This window comes from Pinus tabuliformis, chromosome 3_1 (genome assembly GCF_031772625.1).
Source record: "Pinus tabuliformis cultivar Carrire ecotype Pingquan chromosome 3_1, CPIR1, whole genome shotgun sequence".
NCBI lineage: Eukaryota > Viridiplantae > Streptophyta > Pinopsida > Pinales > Pinaceae > Pinus > Pinus tabuliformis.
In genome coordinates, this window is record NC_142301.1 from 786918291 (window position 1) to 786929293 (window position 11003).

General features: G+C 41.5%; 1 protein-coding gene and 1 long non-coding RNA gene across 2 annotated transcripts; both read right to left on the reverse strand.

Annotated features, from left to right (window-relative positions):
* Window positions 1-317: 317 nt before the first annotated feature.
* On the reverse strand, window positions 318-3982 carry LOC149189770 (putative disease resistance protein At4g27220). Its single transcript, XM_089410332.1, has 3 exons — window positions 1349-3982; window positions 627-847; window positions 318-420 (listed from the first exon to the last, which is right to left on the reverse strand). Exons 1-3 carry the CDS (start codon window positions 3980-3982, stop codon window positions 318-320), a joined length of 2958 nt encoding a protein of 985 aa, XP_089266458.1.
* Window positions 3983-7161: 3179 nt separating this feature from the next.
* On the reverse strand, window positions 7162-8101 carry LOC149189771 (uncharacterized). The gene is made up of 3 exons (XR_016256431.1): window positions 7847-8101; window positions 7670-7758; window positions 7162-7569 (listed from the first exon to the last, which is right to left on the reverse strand). It is a non-coding gene; the product is annotated as an uncharacterized LOC149189771 (long non-coding RNA).
* Between the last annotated feature and the right edge of the window lie 2902 nt (window positions 8102-11003).

Genomic DNA, 11003 nt, shown 5'->3' on the forward strand with positions numbered 1-11003 from the left:
AATATTGAGTGCTTTGGAAATTATACTATGTGAAATATTGAATGCTGATGTGTATTAAAAGAATTGACACTCAAATATCCATATAAAACTTAAAATAACACAAAATATCTATATAAAACTTAAAATAACTAAAAATTAACAACCGGCATCAAATTTGGACTAGAGAGGCCGAAAAATTTCGATATCCACACACCTGAAGCCCATTTCGCTGACGTCTGGAACCGCAAAAGTCTCTGGCACAATAGTGTCCACCAATAAGCAAGTGCAGCGCCCTTTCCAATTCATTGATCATCGATTTCAGAGAAAACGCAACCGTTCTAATAACGGCAGACAGTCGCCTGTTTCAAACGTTGATGCGCCACACAGAGATGTCCACTACCACCACTTCGATCTCCGATCTCCGGGTAGTTGAGCGCGATCCTGAACACGAAGCAGATCTTCACCATGGTAACCAGATGCTCCAAAAAGGCTTTCGCGGCGCCGGATTCCGCCTCCCACCTCAGTTCATCGGAAAATTATCGCTGATCGATACGCTTTCCCTCAACGGCTACCGTCTCACCGGCCAAGTTCCTGATTCCAGAGGCAAGCTCCAACACTTGATACAGCGTAATCTGGCGAAAAATTGCCTGACTGGTTCCATTCTGGGGTCGATACGGAATCTCGGCAGTTCTTCGATTTGATCGATAATCTTCTTTCTGGTCCCTTCCAGGCATAAATCTTTCACTCTTTTGGCGGAGAAGCAAGAAACATCGAGGTCTGCCAGCCCTTGCACTGCTGCCGCTTCACTTTCACCTGCCGGATGTTCCCTTGCAGGCGGCCGGTCTTCTAAAATGGCGCCTTCTTCTTCCTACGGATATGATGGACAAAGAAAAGACTCTTTGCTGGCACTCTGATCAAAGAAAGTAAATTTAGATCTCCAGTTCCATTTCATGACAACAGGGAAACTTTACAAATCAAGAAAACAACTCATTGGCAGTGCAGAGTCCGGAGTGCCAGAGGAGATGAACCTCTTAGGTTTCCCACAGAAGAATGAGCAAGACTGGACAGAGATTCATGATGTATGCCATGATGGATACAAAATAAATCATGCAAGTGTATATAGACTTCTTAAGAAAAGGAACACATCATTATTGCTCCAAAATTCTCCGTAGAGCCAACTTTTCATTTCCGTCATCAATTGAGAATACCTATTTCTTGAGTCTCTCGTGTCTTCCACAGACATAGTCTTCACCTCTATCATTTTATTGGATTCCCTAAGTTCTCTTAAATCTTCCATTATCAGGGAACTGCAACCATAGATTTTTATTATTTGAAGTGTTTTCAAATCGAAATAACTCTTTGGAAATACCTTCAATGCTGAGCATTCTACTATGATGAACGTTTGGAGTACTGGCATTGCTCCTTCCTTTACGATGGGCAACTCTTCTAATTCATGCAACCCAACAATTGAGAATATCTTCAATAAAGAAAATGCCTCCTTCTCACCGAATTCTTGAGGAAACTTCTTTAATCTAGAGCATTCAATTATTTCTAATCGCTGCAGATTGTTGAGCTTATGCAGATGTGAAAGTTCTTCCAACATATTACACTTGTATAATATAAGACTAGTCATATTCTGAAAAGCACAAAAACTATTTTCCATTCTGACCAAGTCAGGACACTCCATATACAGTTTTCTCAACTTTGACATATTATTCATGTCACTCGGCAGAGATCTCACCTTTGTGAGCTCTAACATGAGGGTGTTCATTTCAATCATATTCCCTAATGTGCCTTCCCTAATAACGCCCCCATTGTTGGTTAAATGGAGCCGGGTGAGTTGCTTTAAATTTGTCAGATTGCTAATGCTGGCCACTTTTTTCCATTTCTTGGGTTCACTTTTTTCCCATAGATTGGTGCATCCATACATTGTCAAACCTTGCAAAGAGGTGAGCCTTGAGATGCTGCAAGGTAGATACTGCAAATGACCACATTTATCCATGGCTAGATGCCTTAAAGATTTCAAATTATGAAGGCCGGACGGTAATTCCGTGATTCTAGAGCGGCTCAGATCAAGGATCTCCAGGTTTCCAAGATTTGTAAGAGATGCAGGTAGTAAGTTGATGGGCATACCTGATAACAAGAGGCATCTTAGCTGTTTCAAACACCCCACACTCTCTGGTAATGACTGCACTGACGTCCCACTCAAATCCAGAACCTTAAGAGAGACCATACTCCCAATAACCCTTTTTGGAATTTTTGTTAAACATTTGTTACCATCTATTAACAATGAACATAGTTCTGGAACTCTCATTGTCTTAGGGAGTGAATGCAATTCGTTACTACTCAACAAAATCCGACTGCATCCAGAACATTCATTTTCATTGAAGGTGCTCAAACCCTGACCCACACGGCAAAAGAAAGTTTCTTCGGCCTCGGCAACACGGATTCCCAAATCGCGCAAGAGGTTGTGTATCCTGAAGAATACTACGCAGCCGTCAATGCCTCTTACGATGGGTTCAATCAAACAACGATCTGCCAGAAGGTTGAGGTAAACCGCTCCCACTGCGAATGGGTTGAAGCTAAGTTGATGGCAATCTTTTCTTGCCAGCAGTCCTTCTCCAACCCACAATGGAATCACATGGTTGGCATGAATAATTTGGTCTTCTACGAATGCTGCAGCCATGTATAGAAAGCATAATTGCAAATGAATATTCTCCTTACCTAGTGCATCGTAACTCAAGCTTAGGCAAGCATCGAGGCTATGGTCATTTGGCAGTCTCTGAGCGGTCCACTTCCACTGCTGTGGATCAGTACACCCGGCCATTGCCCTGCCTACAACTTTTAGTGCCAGGGGAAGCCCTCCACACTTACGACACACCAACTTGGCATTTTCCTCATTGATGCATGCCGGTATGCTTCTATTATTATAGGGAAATGCATGATAGGCAAACAACTTCCAACTCTCCTCTTTGGATAAGTTCTCCATTGTTACTGTGTACTTCTCTGCAACTCCCATTTTTAACAGTACACTGCGATACCTAGAACTCACAATAATTTTGGAGTTGGAGTGATCAATTACAGCCCGCAGTATGCCCAATCCCTCCAACAATTCGGTGGCGTCCTTTTCCCAAACGTCATCTATGAACAAGGCAAACCTGCGACTCTGCTGCAGTGACTCATTCAACCATATTTTTACACCATCTTCATCCATGTTTTTCCCCAAAGTTACATTTTTTTGCAACGTTATTTGTGTACAAAGCTCATCCCTAAGACTTCTAACAATTGGACTTTGCGAAACCGTTATCCAAAGAGAAAAACCATCGCTAAAGTGATTGCTCACCTTTTCGCTGTTGAAGAGTCGCTTGAGAAGCAGAGTTTTTCCAGATCCGCCCTTGCCAAGCACACCAATGCTATTAGCCTCAACATCATCTATTACCCATTTTTCTATAATTGCAAAGGCTTTGTCTTGTCCCACTACAAGGGCTTCGTCAATCAACTTAGTCCTTGCTGTGCCTTTTGGAGCATGAGCCGCTTGGGAAGTGCTTGCCAGAGCATGGATACCTTGATTAATCTGCTTTTGTCCCTCAAGGATCCTCCGAGTTTGCTCTTGAGCTTGGACCATGTTAACCAAGGGAGATAATCTTACATATTCTTCTATATTTGCAATCAGAGTGTTGATCTTCTTGGTGGTTCGATATTGAGAAACAAGATTCCACCTTGGTATTGTGCACTGGTGCACAATTTCTGATGCTTCTTTGAGAAGCATCTGCAACTCTTTAAGCCATTTGTTAACAGCTGAAGCCTCATCTTTGTGCTGGTTCAATGCCAGCCGGCAATGCTGGATCTGCTCGATAATAGGCTCAATTCTTATCAAGTTATCTTTCAAAGCGGCCAGCACTTTCCTGCAGCGAAGGGCAATGTTAATGTGCCGAAGTATTTGGTCTATTGTCATCTGTAAGCCCACACTAACAAGTCCAGGGACAAAACCAGGATCACCCATGCTGTTTTCAATAAATTCCCTCTACAAATTATATGTAATCCCCTCTGCAATACAACGAAAACACTCTCCCAACTTAACTCATATATTTTCCAGGATCTCAAAACGACACAGACGGTTAAGCAAATACCAAAAATGTTGCGAGGCACTTTTGGTCGCAATATATTGCCTCCTGCAAGTCCTTGGGGTGAAAGGCTTTACGATGGTTTCGAATAAGCGGTTGTTCATCGCTTTAAAGTTTAGGGAATTCATTTCCTTGGTCCTGTTGTTAGTCAATTAAAAGTTGTTAGAATAAATATGGTAGGATTTTGAGTGCCGAAAGCGTCCCACTACCATGCATTCAACAGCCATCGTAGATGCACATATCCATGTGAACGCTACTTCTTCGCACGTAAGTCCGAGGGAATTTATCCAAAAAATAAATATGTTATTAATATTACATCGGAACATCTCTCTGTCCCAATCAGGGTAGGAATTACGAGGTAATTTATCGTATTAGATAGAAATATCTCTCTGTGCCGGCCAGAGTAGGAATTTCAAGGCCATTTATCGAAAAAATAGGTTATTAATATTATACAGGAACATATCTCTGTCGCGATCAGGGTAGGAATCTCAAATTATACGCACCATCAAAGTCAATGTCCGATCAGGTAGGAATTTCAAATTTAAACTACTCTGAAAATTCCTGTTCTTTTTGCCATTCTAATCATTGTTTTGTTTTCATATAAAAGATTGACCCAAAAAAAAATTGGCTATATTTAATTACAAATTATCTAATCTCAAACAATTTACTCATCAAATTCCATCCTAAACACTGCGAACAAGTTACCTGGTAATATTGTCCATCCTAGGCACTGGGAACAAGTTACCTGGGAATATTGTCAGGTACGTTGCGTTGCCAATAGGTGCCAGGGTTTGAATTTAAAGATTTGGACAAGCCAAATACATGTTTCGACAGTTCTATTGAAGATTGTTGACCATTGTGAACGCTTTTTAAATCATAGAGGGACAAATCTACCTGACAGATTTCATCATTGTCACTGCAGCTTTAGGGATTGGGCTTTTGGTTAGTTCATTATACAATTGTAAAAAGTAGATTATTGATAATTAAATCCATGTTTATTCTCTTTCCATCTTACCTATTAGATAAAAATATATCATATTCAAAAATAAAAAGCATTGAATCAATCATTAATTTTTTTATATAATATTTAATATTTTTCCGAAAATCAACTGATATCTTACTTTTATAATAATAAGCTCTTACCCTTTATTTAATATGCTCCAAATTCAACTAACACTTCGCTTCTGGACCTGACCTGTTCTTACGCCAACCTACTTTAATGTTAGCCTCTCCGGTTCAATAGGACACTTGTCTGCAATCTTGCATTTGTTAATTATTGTGGACAACAATGTCGAACCAGTTTTTTGAGGTAATTTGTGATGCTTCCAAGGTCTGTTAGGTTTTTCAATGTGCGATACATTTGTTGGTTGTTTTGGGCAGCGATGTCCAACCATTTTTCCCACTAATGTGTGATGCTTCCAAGGCCTTGCAGATTTTTTGTAATAACCCTGGTAACTTGTAATTTCCGGTAATTGCTGTGGTAAAAACAATATGGGTGACAACTTGTTATTAAAAGACATTATTATTTGTTAAAAGAAAATATAATGAACTAATTTTTTTACACATGTGTTGAATGAAATGCTGGCAGCCTCCAAAAGGAGGCTTTTCTATTAAAAGAAATTAATCAGTTAAGAAACTGAAAGGAAAGACAACTGCCTCTCACCCTGAAGAGGGTCTGGAAGGAAAAACCTCTGGGCTGTTTGGGAACAGGCAGAGGAGAGATTCCAAGAAAGAGAGTTGCAGAGTGAAAGAAAGGGGTTAAGTCTGGTTGTGATCAGATGACCCAGCACCGTGGTGCATAAGTCTTGTTGAGGGCTGCAGGCCTGCAAGACGGCTCGGGGGGAGAATCCAGTGCAGTGGATCTCAAGGTTGGGAGGTTAAGAGCGAAAACTCTACAGGTGACTACTGAAAGCAAGCACTTCTGTGATCGATTACCAGGTACGCTTCTTTAACACTAGTTAGGAAAGGTTCAGGTAATGAATGTACTCAGTTATATCTTTCCTTTAAAAAGTTGCTGTGGTAAGATATTTAGAATAGACTACGGATTATTAGAAGAGACAGAATGAGAACTGTGACAGAGTCACCTGGGTGGAATACAATCACCGAGCTTATACGGCTCATCTGTAATAGCTAGTAATAGCAGAAAGACCAATTACTGCGATAACCAAACCAGGAAGGTACATAGTTCTACAATATAAAGACCTGAGTAGATACGAGAAGCCGAGTTGGCTATTTAACCGTAGTTGGAATATGAAAAACTGATAAAGAAATTCATTATAAACATCAATCCGAAACTATAAACTCATTCTGTAAGCATCCTCTCAACAGAGTAAACAAGTGTAAGTTGAAAGGCGGGATTATGAGAAAGGGACTGACGCATGTTTCAATCCAGCTTCTACAAGTGCTGTGTGAATACGAAAAATACATGGAATAACAACTTAATACTTTCATTAACTTTTCCAGTTGTTTATATATTTAACAATGACAGGTAACAATGAAGGAAGCGAAGTGTTTGTTTAACACAGAAAAATATACAGCAAACCCTAGGTGGAAACGAGAACAATCATATATTACAAATCGAGTAGATAAACATAATGCTGGAATAAGTATATACAGGAATCCAATAATAAGTGTTGAAACGGGCGTGTGAACGCTGTGACCTGTAGGTAACTTATGGACGAGCCTGTGCGCGGGAGGATAGTCTATACATTCACGAGGCGAATGCAAGTCTATCCTCAACGCTGTATAATGCCATACAAGGCCGAGAGCAACGCCATGGAAAATCAAACGATGGGGAAACTTATAGTTACCATAGCAATGAAACCCTAATTAAGAAATTGCCATAACTGTAATACGAATGAACGAAGGGAAACGGCAGCAACGTATACTGAAGCTCAATATAAACTTAGAAACTCCTTGGCATAGAAATGTATATTCTCAGATAATATCTAGAATTAAAATCAGAGACGGTGAATGCCTCCAATTACAAAGTAAACAAGGTAACTTTGAAAATATAACCATAGCCGTAATATTATGTGCTACAATGAAACAACAGTAATAACTGCAACTCTGTATATTAACTGTGTATATATATATATAAACTAGAACAGAGATGAATGTTCATTAACCAGTGACGGCACGTGAATATACAAATAGGGGAAAAGTAATCATTATGAAGCTCGGATGGTAAACCATTGACATACAGAAATCCAGGCCGAGCCAAAACAATAACAAATCTGAATAAGACAAATATTGCCGTAGCTTATACAACTGTGTAACTGTTCATAAATGTCGAGAACTCAGAACTGATTTAGATCTGGTAATGATAAAGAAACAGAGTCTTAGTTAAGTTCAACAGAGAATAGAAAACTAAGGCATCGAGGCCATAACCTAGGCGCAGCTGGACCGGCCGTCCAAGTAAGGCCGCCAAGCATAAACTGCATAAGGGTTTGGTCCAGTAATTAACCTGAGACAACAGGTAGAGGACAGGCTGTCTCAGCTATGAAACAAACCCTCGAAATGCATTCAAGTGCAATCAATAGAAACCACAATGAGAAATGACTTACCTGGAACTGTCGAAGCAACTAAACCCTTCGGCGTTTGGAGCAGGTGAGCTGCGGCCCGTATCAACACCTATCAAACCGTCAAGCAAACCCTGAAACAGTTAGAGTATGTACAGTAAGAGCGGGAAACAGTGAGTCATAAACCAGCTATGGAAATGATGCAGAGAGGCGCGGGCAAACCTGGAAGAGGCAGAGGAGCGATGAACCAGAGCAGAGCAAAGAGCCTGGGTACTTGCAGATCAAACCATCGGAGGAGCTCGGTTACTGAGAAGTGAACAAATGAACCACAAACGAAACCACCTGAACTTTTATATGCAGGGTCAAACCCTAGGTATGGCTGAACCGTCCGATTAGACCAAGCAATCCCCATCGTCGAATTTGGGCGGGAGGCCGAGCGTGAACCCCGGGGCTGGTCAACCCTCTCAGACCACATGGCCATCACGTGATGAGGGGCCATATGGCTACGGGAAACGGTGAGCTGGCGTACTCACTCTGCCATTTGGCAGCAGTCACCAAATGGAAACGACCATCAACACACAAATGTCATATCTTATCATTAACGAAGGACAATGCAATAAGTTTTGATTAGTTATGTAAAATATTTATGTATAACCCATGGTTATAATGCTAAGAACTTAAGACAGTCACATTATGCATTAAAGAAATATGTGTTCAGGGTGGTAGGGTGAGTAATACGGGTAAAGTGGTAATATTAAGTTTCCAGCTGTAAAGGTGTATAGTAAAAAAAAAAAATTATTACTGTATTCTTTTAGATTATAGAAAGGATCGTGACAATGTGGTATCAGAGCAGAGGTTCCAAAACTGTGGCCTCTGGAACAGCAATGGGAACAGAAAGAGAAATTATCTTATACATGTATACAGTACAATGCAATTAATCATTTTTCTTGTGTACTACCAGGAGAATATTGATACACTCAACAGCTGACAGTTATATAGTCAAGATGGAGGAAATGCCGGAAGCTGGCGGCATCCCACCAGATAACACAGGACTGTGGGTTCAGCTTGGTGCTGAGACACGCAGTACCAATCAGGCAATACTACAAACAGTTCAAGAACTGAAGGGTGAGATGGCACGGCATCCCACCAGATAACACAGGACTGTGGGTTCAGCTTGGTGCTGAGACACGCAGTACCAATCAGGCAATACTACAAACAGTTCAAGAACTGAAGGGTGAGATGGCACGCTTGCGAGAGGACAATGCGCGATTAACCATGGAACAAGAAAGAATACTGAAAAGCTTGTCAGATAAACAAAATCCACCCTTACCCAGTCCTAGTGCAGAACAACAAAGGGGCACTGAGGAGCGGAATTATGCTCCTGAGCTTTCAGAAGAGCATGAAGACCATTCTGACAACGTGCAAGAGCAGCAGACTTCCAAGAGACAGAAAACAGAATTACAGGGGGAATTTCGGAAAATCAAACCCCCACTCTTCGATGGAGAGCAGGAGGAAGCCGCAGAAGCATGGCTGATTAATATTAATAAATATTTTCAACTGTATGAATATGATCAGAATCTGAAGGCACGGTTGGCTATATTCCAATTGCAGGGTAAAGCCACCTTGTGGTGGGAAGAGATTAAAATTGTGAAGGGAGTAAGTGAGCAAAGCATAACCTGGGAAAAGTTTCAGAAATATTTTAAGGAGAGGTATTTAACTGAGCGCTTTTATGATGAGAAGGCGCGAGAATTTCACGATTTACGACTAGGACAGCAATCCATGGACGAATTCATAAATCGCTTTACTTCTCTACTGCGTTATGTGCCCTACATAAAAGAGGAGAAGGCCAAGGTGCAGAGGTTTGTGAGTAGTTTGCCAGCTTATATAAGGGAACGAATTGAGTTTGACAACCCCCGAACTATGGATGAGGCAATTCGGAAGGCTAGAATTTGCTACCAGCAGAACAAACAAAAGGGAGAAATTCCAAGCAGGAAATGGAATGAGAGAAAAGGTAGCAGAAGTGCTGGAAACAACAAAGGCAGCCGCGGAAATGGTGGCAAAGGGGCTGGAAAAGGGCAGTTTAATAGAAGCACGAACAAGGGTACTTTCCGGCCTAAGCCAAACGAGAGCAGGATTAGTGAACTCCCTGCTAAATCGGAGGTTGAAGGAACCAGACCTCCAGTTCAATGCTGGGTATGCGAGGGGCCGCACTATGCTAGGAACTGTCCACAGCGTAAAAGAACTGATCAGATATCTCAAGTCCATGAAGCTTCCACTGTAGGGGATGTGGCGCGCAGCGTACCAAGGATCAATGCAGCATTAGAGGACCGGCAGGCAGAATATCAACCTTCCATGGTGGAATTCGAAGGTAAGATTTCAAACCTTGCTGTAGCTGTACTTATTGATCCAGGAGCTACTTTAAGTTATGTTAGTCCAAAAGTAGTGGAACACTGTAAGTTATCATCAGAAAAATTCAAAAACCCATGGCTAGTCCAGTTAGCTACGGGAGCCAAAAGGCGGGTTCTAGCGAAAGTTAATAACTGTTCTTTCAGTATAGCTGGACAGCCTGTAACAGCAGACCTGAATGTACTTCCATTGGGCTCCTATGACATTCTTATTGGCATGGATTGGCTGGAAAAGCACTGGTCACTGGTGAACTGCAAAACCAAGACCATATACTACAAAGATGATTTGGGACAGCAGCAGAAATTACAGGGAATTAAACATCCCGTTCAGATCCGGCCTATCACTGCAACTCAGTTAGCCAAATGTATAAGGAAGAAATGCCAGATTTACGCCGTACAGGTTGGTTATGTGAATCAGAAAGATAAGATGTCTGCATTAAATGACATACCAGTGGTGCAGGAATTCACAGATGTCTTTCCTGAAGAGATACCGGGTCTGCCTCCAAGAAGAGACATAGATTTCACTATAGAGTTAATACCAGGGGCAGCTCCAGTATCGAGGGCACCATACCGGATGAGCATACCAGAGTTAACGGAATTGAAGATGCAGCTCCAGGAACTGCTGGATAAGCGGTACATTCGACCTAGTGTGTCACCCTGGGGAGCTCTAGTATTGTTCGTGAAGAAGAAGGATGGGACCCTTCGCATGTGCATAGATTACCGACAGCTGAATAAGCTCACGGTAAAAAACAAGTACCCTCTACCCAGAATAGATGAACTTTTTGATCAGGTGAAAGGGGCAAAGGTGTTCTCCAAAATTGATCTGCGATCTGGTTATCATCAGATCAGGATCAAGGATGAGGACATTGCCAAAACTGCTTTCCGAACACGTTACGGGCACTACGAATTTGTGGTGCTACCTTTTGGTTTAACCAATGCACCTGCCACTTTTATGTGCATGATGAATAGCGTGT